The sequence below is a fragment of the Sporothrix schenckii genome (genome assembly GCF_000961545.1).
Source record: "Sporothrix schenckii 1099-18 chromosome Unknown Cont43, whole genome shotgun sequence".
Taxonomy (NCBI): domain Eukaryota; kingdom Fungi; phylum Ascomycota; class Sordariomycetes; order Ophiostomatales; family Ophiostomataceae; genus Sporothrix; species Sporothrix schenckii.
This window is the reverse complement of record NW_015971144.1, coordinates 1,561,315-1,579,108: the sequence shown is the minus strand read 5'-3', so window position 1 is coordinate 1,579,108 and position 17,794 is coordinate 1,561,315. Positions and strand designations below refer to the sequence as shown.

Here is a 17,794-nt window from a genome sequence, read left to right as displayed (position 1 = left end):
CTTTTGCGTTGGTTTGCTACTTGGCTATTGACGTTGGTCTTTTTTGTTGACTTTTTGGGCTTATTGTTTTGCCGTTTTCTTGTCTTTGTCTTTTTTTTTTATCTTTATCAACATCATCACCGGGAAGCCAGTCGTCCATAGTTCTGGTCGCACTAGACTGTCTTATTCCTTTTCACTTTTAACGCCTGTCCTTATTTATATTTCTTTTTGCTGGACACGACACGAAACTATATATTAGACCCCATTCTTTGAACATTGTCCAGAACGCATTCTCCTTGTCCCGTTGCGTGCTTTCTTATTTGGATATCAGTCCCTCGTCTTGACCGTCTCTCCACCATGATCGTCTGCCTCTGCCTCTGCCTTTGCCGCCCCCTTCTCTGTATGCCGATACACGTTGATCCAGCCGTCCTGGCCACAGCTGACCATGGTCGCGCCGCAGACATCGACCCAGAAGACGACGCCGTCGCGGTGGGCGCCGCGCAGACGCTGCACGACGGCCTTGGAGCCGACGTCCCAGAGCACGACGTCGCCGTCCTCGCTGGCGGCGGCGACAAAGGGCCTGTGCTTCTTGGCGGCGCCCGGCTTGTCGGCCAGGCGGCCAAAGCAGCCGCCAATGGAGAAGCGCTTGTTGAGGTGGCCCTGGTACGTCTTCTTGACGGTGCTCGGCTGGGCGATGTAGTCCCAGAGGCGGATGCACGAGTCGAGGTTGAAGGCCAGCACGAAGCGGCCGTTGGGCGAGAAGCAGACGTTGGTGACGGCCGGGTTGTCCTCGTTGAGCAGCAGCAGCGTGCGCAGGCACTGGCCGGTGCCCGTGTCCCAGATGCGGATCAGGCCGTCGGTCGAGCAGCTGACGACGAGCGTGCCGTCGCAGCAAAAGTCGATGCCGCTGACGGGGTCACTGTGCGCCGGCAGGCTGCGCATCAGCCGCCCGGCCCGCACGTCCCACAGAAAGACGGCCTCGTCGTAGCTGCCGCTAGCCAAAATGTTGCCCTTGGGCGAGAACGCCAGGCAGTACACGTAGTTGTGGTGGCCCAGCAGCGGCAGACGCGTGCCCCGCGCCCCGCCGCTGCTCGCCGCCCCGTTGCCGTTGGTGCCGTTGATGCCTTCGCGCAGCTGCCGCCGCGCAAACCGCACCGCCAGCGCCGCCGCCGACGGCACCGCCACCCGCGTCTCCCCCCCAGCTGCGTCTGCCTCGTCTGCCTCATTTGCCCCGTCTGCCCCGTCGTCGCCGCCCGTCTCCTCGTTCCCTGTGCCCCCCGCCTCCCCGACGGCGTGCGCCGGCTCGGCCGTCACGCGGTCCCACAGCCGGATGGCCTTGTCGTCGGCGCCCGTCGCCAGCGTGTTCGAGTCCGGGCTCCACGCCAGGCACGACAGCCCCGCCACGTGGCCCACGAGCGTCGTCATGTGCGCCCCCGTCGCGGCGTCCCAGATGCGCGCGGTGCCGTCCGCCGACGCCGACGCGATCCAGCGCCCGTCGGGCGAGATGCGCACCTGGGCAATGGGGCCGCTGTGGCCGCGCATGGCGAGGACGCGCCGGTAGCGGGGGCGCGGCGACGCGGAACAGCGGCGTCGGCGGCAGCGGTGCGCGTGCGCATGCGTGTGCGTGTGCGTGTGCATGTCGTCGTTGGCAGGCCTGCGCGACCCGTTTATGTTTGTCCGCCGCGGCGAGCTGGAGCGAGAGCGCGAGTCGGAGCGAGCGCGCGCACGCGCGCGCGAATGCGAATGAGAAGGAGAGCGAGAAGGAGAGCGGCTCCGCGGGGAGAGCGAGTGGGAATGGGCGTGTGCGCGAGAGTGTGGGCGTGACGCCTCCGAGCCGGACGCAGACGAAGAGCGCCTCCGTCTCGGCGACCGCGATCGGGAGCGAGATCGTGACCGCGACATGCTCGGCCCACGCCGTGTGCGTTCTCGCCGTGGAGAGTGCATGCCGTCGTCGTCATCGTCGTCGTCGTCGTTGTCGTCGTCGTCGTCTCGACGGTGGGAGATGGCCCCTGCGAGCTGCGCCGACGGCGAGTCGGTCGACTGCCGTCGCTGGCTTCGCTGGCCTCGCTGGCTTCGCTGGCTTCGCTTGGGCGTCTGCTGCTTCGGTCCGCGTATCGACAGCTTGTCGGGCTGCATCTGCGACTGTGTCTGTGTCGTCTCACCCCTTTCTTTCGCCTTGCGACGCCTTGCTGCCGGGGGAACCGCCGCCGCCGCGACTGCCACCGGGGCCATTGTCGTCGGCTGTCGCGTGCTAGGGATACCAATGGAAGGGTAGCGTGTGAGGTGGCGTGTGAGGTCGCGCGAGAGGTCGTGCGAGAGGTCGTCAGGTCACCAGTGATGGTGGTGTTTGTCGTCGTCGAAGCGGTGGGCCGAAAGTGTCTCCTGTTTTGGGTGCGCAGTCAGGCGCGCAGGCGCGTTTGCTCCTTCCCATCGAGACTTGACGTCGTTTCCATAAGTCCACCCAAATTGTGGGGTCACGGTCGCGTGGCACGTGACCATGTCCAAGTGACAAACAACGATTCATTCCGACTGAATTATGATGATTATTTATGACTTGCGTCGTTCGGTATTGTTTCCAGTTTAGTTTTACGTTTGTTGCGTTAACGTTCGTTGCTTTTTGTTTGGCAATAAACTGTATTGCTTGTGTTGAGTTTTCGGGATAAAAGAACGTCCATATCGTTTAATTTAATTTTTTTATTATATTTTATTCAAATTCATATAGTCAACATATTTGGCTCATCATGTTTAAGGAAAATGTTATGGAAACTGTGAGAAGGCCCTTCATACTCTACTCTATACGCCCCTTACCGCCTTAGTCTTTCAGTCCAGAAGCGTGGCACTGTGGCGCCGGTGACTGGTGCTGTCGTGACGGATCGTTGCTCAGAAACCAGGACTGAGGATCTTGTTTTATCTCCTACGCACGCGACGAGTTTCCCTGTCTTGACGATTTGTAGGCGAAGCGATTTCCAATTATTGGCACGAGTTGTACAGCTCTGCTAATGAAGTGATACTTTCGTTACATGAGACTTTGCGGCAGGTGAACTCCATTGTCCATTCAGCACAGTGACATATGCCCATACGACAGAACCACGACATGTGCGATGCTTTACACGAGACTCCCGGAGTACGGGCGGGCCAGGGAACTCGAGAGGTCCATTTTGCTTGACTGTGGCGTTTGAATACGACCTGGAAAAAGCCATGATGTACAATCAGCGTGGAGGACTAAATACACAGAACGCCTGGGTAGCAAAGAGGCAAACGATCAAGCGAGACAGCCGAGAAGAAAGGAAAGAAAAATGAGGACACAAAAGGGTGTGAACCGGTAGAGCCGGAAAGGCAACAAGCAACACACGACGTGCAAATCCGACGTCTGAGGGCTCTCGGGGCGTTTTTGGACCGCTTCTTTTGCATGCTGCGCACGGGCAGCTGCGAGAAGAGGGGAGAGAGAGGGCAGATGTATCGTGTCTGGCAGCATCCATCATTCCCAGCTTTCCATCTCCATATTGCATGTCGCACAACCGCCAACTCGTTTGCTCTTCTCTTGCTGACCTGTGCTTGGGCGGCACAGACGTCATGGCGTGCATCGACAGGACGGGGAACAGGACGACGTACAATGTACGACCTACGACGTACGACATCCGCCTTGAGATGGACCAGTTTCGCCAGTTTTCTGGTTCTTGGCTGGCTAAATGTGTTTCTCCTCGTTTATCGTCTGGTCTGACCCGTCCGTCCGTTCTTTTCCACGGTTGGGCGCTCGCGTCTCTTCTGGAGATCACGAGGCCTGACGTTCTGCCGTTCGACGTTCGACGTTCGACACGCAACCGTCCATGGCCAAAGTCGGATTCTCAAAGGCGTTCGAGCATCATCGTCGTGGCTGCATCCAGTTTCGCGACGTCCCACGATGCGATCGACTTGCCTGTTGACACCGACCAGCGCCGGTCCACGTGCCGGCGTGGCATTTCTCAATGCTGCCACCAAGTACGACGCTGATGAAGGGTGCGAGGACGATATAGACGGACCGTACAGACCGTAAAGGGAGATGGCCACAAGCATTTTGTCGGACGAGTTGCAGTGCATGGAACACCGCATGGAGAACACCGCATGCAGAGCAACGATCTGTGCACACGCATGAGCATGCGCACCGTTGATGGACAGTGCATCTTCATTGTCTGCATCGGACATGCGGTCGAGCGCAGCGAGGATGCGAGAGAAGACAGCAACTGTATTTGCCCATCGCCGTGTACGACATGCTCCGTATATTGGTATAACACAACAATCCTGGCATGGAGCATTGAGCATTGATATCCCCGTCTTTCTGCCTAACATCTGTGGCAACGATCGTTTTAAACGTTGGCCATTCATGACCCAATCGCTGTAGGTCGCAGTCTGTCGCACGTTCCCTGACCATGCGAGAGACGGTTGTGGGCACGCTTGGACTGTCAGTTTTTTTTTTTGTGTGTGTTTGCAGTATTCTCCTCTCCCAGTCTTCTTTCCTTACAACCTCCCTTTCTCTCAATCGTATTGCTCCTTGGCTCACCGTTGGCTGCTGATCGTCCATGCAAGTCCAACACAAGCGCACTTTTTCAACATGCGCGCTGGCACTAAACACTAACCACAGCTAACGCACAGCGTACATACTCGTAAAATGTACATGGTATTGCAGGATAGGTTTCCTTTTCTAATCCAGTGACAAAGCGGGCACCACGCCCGGCATCCGGTAAACGATCGACGTCCGATACGGATGCTCCCTACCTACACGAGGAAGCTAACGTACTTTCATGTGTGGAACATCGTCTGTTGTACAGTACGGAGTATTGCTCCGTACGAATCCGCTGAGACAACTCGACATACTCTGTATCCCTCCTTCTCTTAGCACCTCCCACTTGCACTCATTTCTGGTACGGCACTTGATATCGAACGCCATCATATACGACATGCGTAGTCGCCACACTTGGAAGCACACTGGCCCTGGGCAAGGCCTACCTTTGCACCCGTCGTCACAGAGAGCAAAAGAGGCTGGACCCTGTGCGTTGAGTGCTTTTGGGTGTGGCTGACGTTTCCTCGAACCAGATCGACTGCGATCATGGTCCCCATTTTTTGCCGTTACTGTGACGAGAGGCCCATCTGGCGAATAGGCTATGTACGCGACCAGAAAAAGACGACAAGAGGGAGAGATTGCCTTCTCGCTAGACACCAAGAACCAAAGAACTACCGAGTCGTTGTGTACCGAGTCGTTGTGGAAATCGGCCTGACCTGCTGGCTGCTTCTTCTTTACCGCATGTTGGGGCTGCTCAACGGCAGATTCGACGTGGTCGAAAGATTGGAAGGCAAGGGATGGACCAGGGCTATCGGCGGTTGATGCGCTGGGGCAGAACCGCATAAATAACAAGTCTGGCCCAGAGACCCCGGGGATGGCAGAGAAGGGAGGGGAAAAGAAGACGAGGGGCAGGTTGTCCATGGCCGGTGAGCGTGTTTGGGACAAGGACACCGATTGTGCCGGCAGAATGTTGTCTTTCACATCTTGACAAAACAGCATCAAACTGTGTTTGTTCGGCTGTGTCGTATGACAAAGTCCTCTGTCCACCGTACTCCGCTGGCTGCAACAATGGCCCATTTTGGCGCATTTCATTTCCAACGGCAACAAGTGCAGCAGCCTGCAGTGCGACTCAAGTGACATGTCATACGATACGTACGCGACATGGAATATCCCGTACTTACACAAAGTGCAGAACAATCGTCGAGTCCAACGTCTTGTCCAGTGTCCACTGCCCACTGCAATCTCCCGTACGTCTGCATCTACATCGGGCGGCTTTGCTGTCGCATCGCGTGTCCTGCTGGCGTCTCCATGTGAAGAAAAAGAGATGGGGGGACATTGCGTGTGTCCGAGTACTCCCGCACGTCGTACGATTTACTCTGTACCTACTTCGTATGCAAGCGTCTGGTTTCTAGAAGGGCCTCGCACACAAAATTAGAAACAGGCTTTGACGAAAATAGGAACGGACGAGAGGGCGAGAGGGAATCGGAGGAGGCTGGCCGGACAGTTTCATGCGTGCGACGCACGCCAGCGGGGACCGCTGCTCCTGTTATCAAACCGGTGACGAAGCGAGAGGATGGCGTTTGCCCAGGTGAGACATGAAAGAAGAAAGAAAGAAGCGGAAAAGAAAAGAAAAAGGGAAAACAGGAAATTGCCACGGAAAAAGAAAGCAGAGCAAAAAGGGAGCAAGAAACACGGGAAGCAGGACAAAACCAAAACCTGCTGCTGTGGAAAAGACGTGGCAGAGATCATCCTCAGTCGTCGTATGCCACCTCGATCCTCAAAGTATCTCGCCATCATTTGGGTCTTTCCGTGACGAGAACGCTCCCGGGATGCGTCTTTGCTGTCGCTTCCAACTGCCAATGATACACAGTACTGTCCATTATGGGTAGGACTCGTAATATTTCCGTACATCGTGCATCATCCTCCAAACAAAGCCAGACCCCCACAAAAAAGGCTCGGGCCTCTTGGTCACTGAGCCACTGGTCAGCACGCTCCGGCCAAGACAGCCGTTGGACGCTCTCATTGGCCCGTGTCATCCCTTCCAGTGAAAGCGGCCAAGGCAACATCAGAGTGCTTGTGCGTTATTGACGGTGGTGTTGTCGTGTCGTTGATCCGCGTGCTCTCTGTTCTGGAGGACGCAAGGGAGGAAAGAGGCGGGCGGCGGCGGGTGCTTGCCGGCGGACGCCCGCCAGGGAGAGTGCACCGCGAGGGAAAGAGCGGAGAGGCGAGGAAAGAACCAACGAACACCACGGTCCGCTTCTGCCCAAAATGAGTTTCTTTTGGCAGGAGCACGACTTCTCTGAATGAGACATGTTCTGACAAACAACGGCCATGTCCATCCCCATCCCTCGCGTCTGTAACCCGTTTGAGCGTACTGTCGTCCTCTGGAGACTCCTTTTTCTCCGTTGCCAGACACGACTATTGTGAGTACCGACGGGTAGGGCGTCCTGGCCCGCGCTTTCTCAACTCCAAAATGCTCCAACTTGCTCCTCAGAAACGTCTGGGATGTCCGTGGCGAAATAACGATCATCAGTCTCCTCGCCAGACCACGACTCCATCGGTTCCAACGTCCCTCCACTAGCGACCAGGCCATGAACGCGACATGTCCTCCAACATCCCCGCTGCAGCGCGCGTGTCTCACCCTCGTCGTTTTCTTTCAAGGAATGACCATGTCTTTACGACTTACATCGTACAAGACATGTGCTTCGTACAGCGCACCGGCCTGCTCTCCATGCTCTGACCACGCTCCAACGGTGCGCCAACAACGCCCCTAATGTATGCTCTTTACAGAAGACCTCGAAAACGGAGATTGACCTGTTTTGGGTCTTGCCTGGAACACCGTCGCGTTCCTTCCTCGACAGAAAGGCTCCTAGGCAATGGTGGATGCCACACAGCCTGGAAGGCGCAAACGGCTGTCACCTGTTAATGCCGCTGAACCACGCGGTTGCTCTTTCCTGTCTTTTAAAAAAGTACCAGAAATAAGGCGCCAAGCTCATTTCTTCGTACCTTTGTATCTTAACATGCATATGTCACCCAAAAGTACCCAATTTCTCAACATCGAGTGCAATTTCGCTATGCAATTCGACAGCTCATCCATCACCTGCATCCAGTCGAAATAGCCCACCACCCTAAAAGTGATGCCACTACGCTGTAATACTCAGTCGATATGTGATACAAAATATTGAAAAGAGACAAGCTCCAGCGCACGGCAGGTACACCGTTGCGATTGGGCAAGAGCGACCCAGAACCCAATGAAGGAGAGAAAAGAAAAAAGGACCCACTACGCTAGGGCTATCCACCCCTGTCGGGGCCCCTGGCCTCTGGCCCTGGTCACTTTCCCATACCCCTGTCCCTTTTGCGCGCCCCTTTTTGGTTTTTGAATGTGGTCGTCCGATGCTCTTTTCGACGTTAGAGTGCAGTCAAGCGAACTCTTGCAGTCACTTTCACTTTCACGTTTTCGGGTTTCCTATTTTCTCGGGTTGTCCAGCTCAGTCGCTCTTGCTGCTTGACGAACTCCAAGCAACCTTGGTCGTTCTTTCCTCTTTGTGCCTCACCTGTCTCTCTGGCTCTTTCCCAAGAAAGGGCGAGAAACTCGCGCCTGCCAACCGTGCAAATAGCAGCTGCCCTCCGCTGCACCCGCCTGCCACTGTAACTTCACATCCTACGACGTTTCTCCTGTGACACGCGCCCGCGCGCCTTCCATCCCCAACAGCGTAGCATTGTCGTTCCTTCTGCCGTCGAGCCCCCTACTGTGGTATGAATTGCTCCTTCCGGATGTGGCATGCCATGTTTGTGTTGATGTTGATTGTCTCCGTCCTTTTCTGGCATCGCCGCTTCCTCTCTGTCTCGTAGCTTTTTTCTCCTTTTTGCGAACCTCACTTTGGCCCACCATTCTCGCCTTCGACGGGCCAGCCTTTTCACCACCTGTTTTGCTGGCCGTCTCCCTTGCATGGCCGGCCTATGCTGACGATCTATCAGATATTCAGATATTTTTGTGCCTGCCGACACTGTATCATTGCTTTCGAAAGTCTCGTCTTATTCCATTTATGGACCTTTTCCACCACACCAAAAACCATCCCCTGTCATTCCAGTCTCCAGTGCTGGAGGTGCCCTCCAGCTCCCGCCGCCATTGTCCCCCCTTTTTCATCGACTTCCGTTTCTCGTTGTATTTCCCCATTCTGTTTTATCTCTCACCCCAAATCGAGCGTCGCGCCGGCCCCCGACTCACGAAACAGGACCCCTTCTCGCTCTTCACCTGGGAACCCATGTCCTGTCCCCATTGGGGGGACGACGTGCTGCGACGCGTTTTTCACGTCGTAGAGAAAGCCGTTAATTTGCGCTTTTCCCTCAGAAATCGACTATCGATGTCCGCGCGACACCCCGGTCGCAATTAAATCATATCATAATCATTTCAGGAGCGAGCAGCACGCAAGTACTCCGTAAAACACACGACACACGCCTGCCTAGACCATCCATCCAGCCATCCAGTTGCAAACCGCACCGAGCGAGAAAAGAAACACCAAAGCCAAGATCCGTCCTTCAGCCCTTCAGTCCTTCTGCCACACACGCCCGCTTCAGAGTCCACCGCCCCAACTCCACCAGCTTTGACAGTTGGATGGGGCCAGCCGTTCTCCGTTTTCGATTTTTGGCTTTTGGGTGTATCCATAATTCGTACGCGACCCCCCCCCCCCGTCCGTCGCTCCCCTATTCTCTCTCGTCCATTTCAGTCCGTTTCCCACGTCGTCCCTAGAACCAGGCACATGGGCGTGTCTCTCCTTTGCCTCCCCCCGTCACACTGTTCCTCCCTTTCCCTCTCTATCTGGTCCCCTTTTCTGGCACCTCCAATTTTTGTTTCCCGCGTGGTGGACTCCTCTGGTCATCGTTTACATCTTTTCTGTCTTTTTTTTCTTTTCTTTTTTCTTGCTACTTACTATTTTTCTTCTGTTGCCCTTTTCGTTTGCTTCTCAAAATCGGGCATCTGGCCTTGTCTTTCACAAGCCCCCCTTTTCCCTGCTCTTCCTCGTTATTTCGTTTTTGTTATTTTTCTCCTTTTCAACCTCGTTCCGAGGAAAATAAAACACCAAATAAAAACTAATACCAAAGACTGGTCGCCCAACGTCCGTCCAGTTCCAGGAGACAGCACCGCCACGACATTTTACGAAATATACCCGCGCGACAGACACACACAGAGAGAGAGAGAGACACACACACGGCTTCTTCGCCTCGGCTGTGTTTGATGTTCTTCTGATCCTGTTCGAATGACGCCGCTCGCTGCCTGCTAGAGCTACAGCGAGCCACACAAAACCAGAAGAACCGTTTCCCGGCAGATTTGTTATCCGTACCAAGCCCCCTTTTGCGTCTGTTCGCTTTGCGTCCTGTCGCTTTTCGCTCGCCTGTTGCCGTCCTTCTCGTCGTTTTCCCGCGCTCGCGATCGCCCGTCTGGTCTTTTCTTGACGTTCTCGAAAGTTTGGCACTCTTGTTTAGCCAGGACCGTTCCCTCGACCACGACCCGAGACTTTTGTGTTCTTGCATGGCTGCATTGCCGCAGTAAAATTCGATATTCGCGTCGTCTTAATTCCTGCCGTGATACATTATACATTGTCAGCTTGAACCAATCTACCGTCCCCCCTCTACCGACGCGCTGTTTCCCCTCCCCCCCCTTATCGGCAAAACAAAGGAACAAGGAAAGGAAGCGCGCCAACAAACAGGCGAGAGGCGACAAGGCAATCTCGACCACCAGCACGGCTCGAGGAAGGGACGCGCCGCCAACGCATCTCCTTCGCCTACTGCAGGGCCCACGCGGGTTGGCTCCAATCGAATCGAAGCCCTACCCAATTCGTTTCTGCCTGCTGCCTTGTTCCGCTGTGTTGTCTGCAAAATCTAAATAGCCATGGAGCCCCCAGTCGCGTCGGCCGTCGCGCCCGCCGCTTCCGCCTCCTCCATACCCTCCGCCATCGATACCCACGGCCATTTCCCGCCGTCCTCTCTGCCACAATCACCAGCCTCGCCGGGCCTCCAGCGGCCCATGAGCGTCATGGTCCGCCCCTCGCCCAGAAGCAACAGCCGCATGAGCGTCGGCAGCAAAAATGGCGGCAGCCGTGCGTCTGACGAAGACGGCCGCACCTCTGTCAAAGTTGGTACGTTTCGACGTTTAGTCCTCACGTATTTTGCAGTTGCGATGCGACTGCCACTTTTACCTTTTTTTTTCTTTTTCGAGTCACTAACAGGATAGCTGTCCGTGTTCGCCCACCGCTACGGCCAACCGATCCCGGCTACGATCTCATTCCCCAGCGCTTCCAGCGCTCCATGGTCCAGGTCAACTCCGACACAAGCCTGGCCATCGACTCACCACAGGGCCGCAAGCTCTTTGTCTTTGACCGCGTCTTCAGCCCCGAGGTCTCCCAGGACGGCGTCTGGGACTACCTGACCGACAGTGTCAACTCCTTCACCACGGGCTACAATGTCTCCCTGCTGGCCTACGGCCAGTCCGGTGCCGGCAAGTCCTACACCATGGGCACGTCCGGTCCCAACGAGCAGGGTGACCCCGAAATCATGGGTATGTTGCGTCTTACAGCATGGCACACGCCCAAGTTTTAGGCTGGCGCTGCCTTGCATTTCTGTTGTCCTGACCGCGAACCCTTGACCTTGACTAACTCGTCCGACCAGGCGTCATTCCACGAGCCGCCGCGGCGCTGTTTGAGAAGCTCGAGGGCCCCAAAACAAACAGCAACCGTAGCTCCATGTCTCATCTTCGTGCGCCCAAAGGCTACGGCGCCAGCCAGGCTGCTGCGCCCCGCGCCGACAAGACGTGGTCCCTCAAAGCCACCTACGTAGAAATTTACAACGAGCAGCTGCGTGATCTTCTCATCCCGGACAGCGTCCCCACGCATGAGCGTGCCTCCGTCACCATCCGCGAGGACGTCAAGGGCAACATTATCCTGACCGGCCTGCACCAGGTCGACATCAATTCCGTCGACGATTTGTTGAATGCCCTCAACTTTGGCTCCACCCTGCGCCAGACCGACGCAACCGCCATCAACGCGCGGTCGTCGCGTTCGCACGCTGTCTTCAGCCTGAACCTCGTTCAGCGCAGGAACGGCTTCCAGTCCACCAAGGCCGAGAAGCGCATGTCTGTCCCGCTGGAGGCCTTGACGGGAACCGAGTCCTTTGTCACAGTTGACAGCAAGTTCCATTTTGTCGATTTAGCCGGTAGCGAGCGCCTCAAGAACACCGGCGCCCAGGGCGAGCGCGCCAAAGAGGGCATTTCCATCAATGCCGGCCTAGCTGCCCTGGGCAAAGTGATTTCGCAGCTGTCCTCGCGCCAGGCGGGATCCCACGTCTCCTACCGCGACTCCCGCCTCACCCGTCTGCTGCAAGACTCGCTCGGTGGCAATGCCATCACCTACATGATTGCATGCGTGACGCCGGCCGAGTTTCACCTCAGCGAAACCCTCAACACCGTCCAGTACGCCCAGCGCGCCCGTGCGATCCAGAGCAAGCCGCGCATCCAGCAGGTCGAAGAGGGCGACAAGCAGGCGATTATTGACCGTCTCAAGGCAGAAGTCGCCTTTTTGCGCGAACAGATTCGCAGCGCCGCCTCCAACAGCAGCCCTGGCGAGCGTCGTGTCATGTCTGCGACGGAGCGGTCCGAGCGCCAGGGCGAGCGGGAAGTGGAGATGCAAAACGCGTTGCTGGATGCCCAGGAGAACTACTCTGCGCTCAGCCAGCGGCACGCCAAGCTGATTGCCGAGATGGCCAAGGCGCGCGATATTGAGGCGGCTGAGATGCAGCAGCACCAGCTGGCAGAGGCCGAGGCGGGTGAGGACAGCGCAACAGAGCGGCTAAATCGCTCCAACACGTTTGCCCACGCCGTCGAGCAGGTCGTCCTCGAGTATGAAAAGACGATCCAGTCGCTCGAGCAGTCCTTGTCCAGCACCCGCGCCACCCTCGCCAACACCGAAACCAGCTTGCTGGAGAAAGAGTCCAAATGCGCCTACGCAGACACCATCAACACACAGCTCCAGGCACGTCTGCAGAAGCTGATGGACCGCGAAGCCAACACCGAAAACTACCTCCACGACCTTGAGTCTAAGCTCGACGGCCACACGTCGGGCGAAGAGAAGAATGCCACCATAATCATTGAGCTCCGCAAGGAGATTGCCCGCATTCGCGAAAATGAGGCCACCTGCGAGGATTACATCTCCACCCTCGAGGAACGTCTCGCCGAGGCCGACCAGGACGCCGAGCTGATGCAGCGCGAGATTGACCGCCTCGAGCAGGTCGTCGAGCGCCAGCGCAGCCTGGGCAAGCTGGACTCGCTGCTCTACGAGCTCGACAACATGCAGCAGCAGGACGGCAGCGCCGGCCCGGGCATCACGTCTGGTGTCGACCACAACAACACCGAAACGGCCGTCAACGGCAGCGGCAACAATGTCGCCCCCAATGGCATGGGCCACGGCCACCGCCGCACGGCCAGCCGCAGCATCGAGCACCACGCACGCAGCCTCAGCCATGTGAGCCGCCACAGCCATAGCCACAGCCACAGCACGGACGTCATCCCCGAAGAGGAGGACGGCGAGCCCCTGGAGACCGCGGCCCCCGAGATCCAAGCTACGATTGAGGAAGAGGCGGGCCCCGAGCAGGAGCAAGCGGCCGAGGGCAAGGGCGAGGGCGAGGGCGAAGACGAAGGCGACGACGAAGTCACTCCGAACGGCGAGACCGCCGCCGCCGAGCAGACCAACGGCGTGCCAAAGTCCGTGACGCCGCGCCCGTCTCAGGCTTCATTGCACACGACCAAGCGTTCCGAAAGCTTCACCAGCTCGGCGCAGTCCAAGTTTGTTGCCGACAAGCTGGAGGTCGTGACGCAGGAGCTGGTCGACCTCCGTGTCGAGCACGAGTCCACGGTGACCGAGTTTGAGCTGCTGCACGCCAAGTACGAGGAGGCGCTGCGCACGCTTGCCGAGCTCCAGGACGCCGTCGACGAGGCCCGCCATCCGCGACAGACCGTCCGCGACTCCATCTTGTCCGCTGCCGAGACATCGCAGACCCGCCCGTCGTCGTACCTGTCCGACGCGCGGTCGAGCGAGCCCGAGAAGAACCGCCACTACTCGTCGTCGCGGTCGCTCTCCTCGGAGCTGTCGTCTGCGCTCGAGTCGCCCGCTACCATGGAGCACTCGGACGCCGAGACCCTGGCACCCGTCAAGAAGGGCACGCGTCCCACGAGCATCGATGTCGCCGCTGCTGCTCTGGCCATTCCCCAGGTGCGCGACATGGCGCCTTCTTCTGAGAACGAAAACGCAGAGGAGCAGCCGCAGGCCGAGCAGACCGAGCAGACCAACGAGCGCGACGTTGCCCACGAGGCGGCCGTGCCCCAGTCGCCTTCGGTCAACGGCCGCGGCCTGATCCTGTCGCCCTCCAGCGACAGCATCCTGGAAGCCGAGGTGGAGCGCCTGCGCGCCTTGGCCGCCGAGAAGGAAGAGGCCGAGAAGACGCTCTCGGGCAAGTACGCCGAGCTGGAGCAGCAGCACCACCAGACCCTCGACATGGTCGAGGAGCTCAAGACGGAGGTGGCCAAGGCGCAGCAGGCGGCCGAAGTGACGTCGCCGCGCTCGTCGACGCCCGTGATTCGTCGCAAGTCGAGCCAGAACGTCATGATTATCGACCGTGCGCACCGGTCGTTTGCGTCGCTGCGGAACATTGCGACGGAGAACTTTGAGGGCAACCCGGACGTCATGCAGAACTTTGAGCTGAACATCAACGCGGCCATGCACGAGCTGCACGCGCGCTCAGAGCGCATCCAGGAGCTCGAGGCCGACGTCGCGTCGACCAAGAAGGAGATGGACACCAAGATGGCCATCATCTCGGGCCTGACGCGCGAGCGCTCCAGCTTGAAGAGCTCGCCCATGGACATGTCTGTGGTGTCGACGCTGCGCGACCAGCTGGAGAAGAACGAGAGGCAGATGAACCAGCTCAAGAGCGCACAGGCGGCGCGCGAGCAGGAGCTGCAGACCGAGCTGGAGAGCCTCCGGGCGTCCCTCAAGCCCGACGGTGGCATCGACACCCGCAACACGGCCCAGGAGCAGGAGCACGCCGACAAGGTGCGCGGCCTGGAGGCCGAGCTGGCTGGCTGGGAGACGAAGCACGAGACGGCCCTGGCGTCGATGGGCGCGACCGAGAAGCAGATGAAGGAGCACGTTGCGCAGCTCGAGTCGCAGCTGGCCGCGGCCAACGAGCAGCTCGCGGCGTCGGCCAAGAACACCGAGGCCAGCACCAAGCAGGAAGAGCAGGTGCAGATGCTGCGCACGGAGGTCGACGAGTACAAGGCCATTATCAACAGCAACGCGGCCAAGGTCGCGGAGCTCGAGGCGGCCCACGCGTCGGCCAAGTCGGCGCTCGAGGAGGCCGTGGCGGCACGCGATGCTGCCTCGGCTGAGGCGGCGACGCACAAGTCGCTGGTGTCGCAGCTCGAGACCAAGATTGGCGACCACGAGAAGGCGCTGGCGACCCACAAGGAGGGCCTCGCGACCCTGGAGGCCAACCACGCGCGCGAGCTGGAGACGCTGCAGGCGTCGTCGCGCAAGGAGTACGACGACGAGGTGCAGGTGCTCATGACGGAGCATGCGGAGAACATTCGCATCCTGGAGAGCGACCTGACGGAGGCGCGCGAGGACCTCATGAAGGTGGCGACGCAGGTGGCGTTTGCGCTGGGCCTGGACGTCAGCGTGGAGAAGATTACGGAGCGCATCGAGGACCTGATTGCGGACCAGAAGGCGCTCGGCGTGGAGCAGAACAAGTCGTACGAGCTGCAGGAGACGGTCAAGGAGCTGACGAGCATCAGCGACTCGGTGATGCGCGACCTGGAGACGGCGCGGGCGACGCTGACGCAGGTGCTGGGCCCGGACGCGGAGGTGAACCGCAAGCCCAACGCCACGGTGGCCGAGCAGGCGGCGGCGGTGCAGAAGCGGCTGACGGAGCTGGAGACGAAGAACAAGAAGCACTCGCGGCTGGTGGACGAGCTCGAGGAGCAGCTGCAGACCAACTTCGACCAGGCGCAGATCACGACGAACCGCCTGTCGACGCTGCAGTCGGAGCGGCACCAGCAGCTGGAGGAGGCGACGTCGGCCAAGATCCGCATGCAGTCGGAGCTGGACGCGATCCGCGAGGAGTACGCGGCGCTGCAGGCGCGGTTCGAGGGCATCCTGCCGGCGGACGGCAGCAGCGCGCCGCAGCGGTCCAACTCGGCCAGCTCGCAGCTGCGCAAGAGCTCGTCGGTGGCGTCGCTGCCGTCGCCGCCGCCGGCGATCCCGCTGCCGCCGCTGCCGAGCTCGAGCTCGCCGCCGCCGACGGCCAACAACGTGCCGTCGACGCCGACGACGATGCGGCCGCCCAGCAAGGACATTGCGCTGCACCAGATCCAGCAGGACCAGGAGGCGCGGATCCGCACCATCGAGAAGCACCTGGACGCGGAGAAGCAGCTCACGCAGACGCTGGAGGAGGCGCTGTCGGACCTCGAGGAGCAGTCCAAGAAGCTCAAGACGGACTGCGACGCGTGGCGCCGGCGCGCGCAGGAGCTGGAGAGCGAGAACAAGGAGCTCAAGGACAAGCCGGCGCAGGACAACCGGTGGAGCCTGCACCAGGTGGAGGAGGAGCGCAAGAAGCGGCGCGACGCCGAGATTGCGCGCGCCCACCTCGAGGAGCGCATGAACGCCATCAGCAAGAAGAAGAAGAAGGGCTCTCTGAACTGCTTCTAAGTTTTTTGTCTGTGTCGTCTTCGTCTTTGTCCGTCTCCTTCTCCTGTCCCTCTCATTTCCCTCTCATTTTCCATCATATTCTGGATATTTCTTGTCCTTTTTCTGTTCTGCTTTGTGGATTTTGATTTTACGTCTTGCGATGCGTTGAGATTGATTGACTTTCCGTTCTTCTGCCCCTGTCTTTTTTTTACTTTTCCACGTTGACGCCTCCTCACCGTCTCACCCTTGAATCACCAAACAAAACAAACAGCGGTCTTTGCGCAAGCGACCTGCGCGACCTGCGCGACCTCTGCTCTTTTGCCTTGCCTCTCCCTAGCGCCTCGTCTACCTCTAATTTTGTTTGTCTTCTCTACTCGTCCTTTTCCTCTTTTCGCCTTGATACCTTTCGCATTGGGTGGGCTCTGTTTTGCTCGACACCGACCTATTGACTGTTCACATTGGCCTTCACCTCGACCGTCACCTTCATGTCCTCTTCCTTCTTCCAATCTCTATTCGTTTTATTTCCTTGCGTCAGTCGTCCCTCTTCTTCTACCTTTACATATTTCTGTGATTTCGTTTTCTACTTCACACCGCCTCTCCCCCTCTTTCTTCTTTGAATGGCTGAAATGACATATGAGTTGTTTGAAGCATTTAGTCTTTTTTGAATTTACTTTGTGTTCTTTCTGGATCTGCAGCACCCACTATGCGTTTGCAATGTGCTTATGGACGTACTACAAGATTGGAATGGGCCACAAATTGGCATGCGGTGGGACGTTGGGCTTCGAAGCTGTGCTTCGGTTCACAGTCACTGCTTTCGTGTGATGGAATTGCGATCCCTATTGCGTAGACGCTATCATGCAACGGTCGTATGTGACAACGGCTGTCCATTGGTTGCATGTCTCTATTCCGAATAGAGTATGCCGTGACAGTCAACTGCCAAGGACAATGTGGTATATATATGTGGTATTTATATGTGATATATATGGGGTATATAAACAAGGAGAGTATAACGTACTTTATAGTGGTCAGTAAGGAACCACTTGCAAAGACATTTCGTGATGCAACGTTCAACCGACGCGGACGAGCAAGAGGGTTGCAGTGTGCAATTTCCAAGGTGCCGACGACGTCGTATGATGTGATGTTCAGAAACAAAACATTCAGAGTGTCGTTTCTCCTGTGCCACCAACAGCGTCGCCCCTTTTGTGACAGCGTCAGGCTATGCACCAATACAGGAAGCATGCTGTATGACAATGAATGCGATTCACACGCAGGACACAGTATCGAAAGTGCTCTGTGCAACACCGCTCACGACATGTAGGACGGCTGTCGTCCCACGAAAATAACAGACAAAAGTAGAGACGAACCTCGTGCTTGGTTGCACAACGCGACGCGTCTGTCGATGCACCGAGAGCGATACGGAGAGCAACAGACGTATAGATTGCGGGTCGTGAAGACTGTGCAATGAGTCTCTGCTGGTCTTGTATTTCGTTTTCTTTCTTTTCTACTGGTTCTACAGGCATCCCGGCGTGGGAAGACTATACAGTGTTAT

General features: G+C 57.7%; 5 protein-coding genes across 5 annotated transcripts; 1 reads left to right on the top strand and 4 right to left on the bottom strand.

The window, feature by feature from the left end:
- Nucleotides 1-306: 306 nt before the first annotated feature.
- On the bottom strand, nt 307-2,211 carry SPSK_02354 (COMPASS component SWD3; the record flags this gene model as incomplete). Its single annotated transcript, XM_016729226.1, has 1 exon — nt 307-2,211. The coding sequence occupies one exon, from the start codon at nt 2,209-2,211 to the stop codon at nt 307-309; it is 1,905 nt and encodes a 634-aa protein (XP_016589246.1).
- A 1,473-nt stretch (nt 2,212-3,684) lies between these two features.
- Nucleotides 3,685-4,161, bottom strand: SPSK_02809 (uncharacterized protein; the record flags this gene model as incomplete). The annotated part of the gene is made up of 1 exon (XM_016729673.1): nt 3,685-4,161. One exon carries the CDS (start codon nt 4,159-4,161, stop codon nt 3,685-3,687), a length of 477 nt encoding a protein of 158 aa, XP_016589245.1.
- A 496-nt stretch (nt 4,162-4,657) lies between these two features.
- On the bottom strand, nt 4,658-5,437 carry SPSK_02724 (uncharacterized protein; the record flags this gene model as incomplete). Its single annotated transcript, XM_016729591.1, has 2 exons — nt 4,658-4,731; nt 4,963-5,437. 2 exons carry the CDS (start codon nt 5,435-5,437, stop codon nt 4,658-4,660), a joined length of 549 nt encoding a protein of 182 aa, XP_016589244.1.
- A 1,144-nt stretch (nt 5,438-6,581) lies between these two features.
- SPSK_02790 (uncharacterized protein) lies at nt 6,582-7,109 on the bottom strand (the record flags this gene model as incomplete). Its single annotated transcript, XM_016729655.1, has 1 exon — nt 6,582-7,109. One exon carries the CDS (start codon nt 7,107-7,109, stop codon nt 6,582-6,584), a length of 528 nt encoding a protein of 175 aa, XP_016589243.1.
- Nucleotides 7,110-10,406: 3,297 nt separating this feature from the next.
- SPSK_02133 (uncharacterized protein) lies at nt 10,407-16,266 on the top strand (the record flags this gene model as incomplete). Its single annotated transcript, XM_016729010.1, has 3 exons — nt 10,407-10,653; nt 10,749-11,072; nt 11,183-16,266. The coding sequence occupies 3 exons, from the start codon at nt 10,407-10,409 to the stop codon at nt 16,264-16,266; spliced, it is 5,655 nt and encodes a 1,884-aa protein (XP_016589242.1).
- Between the last annotated feature and the right edge of the window lie 1,528 nt (nt 16,267-17,794).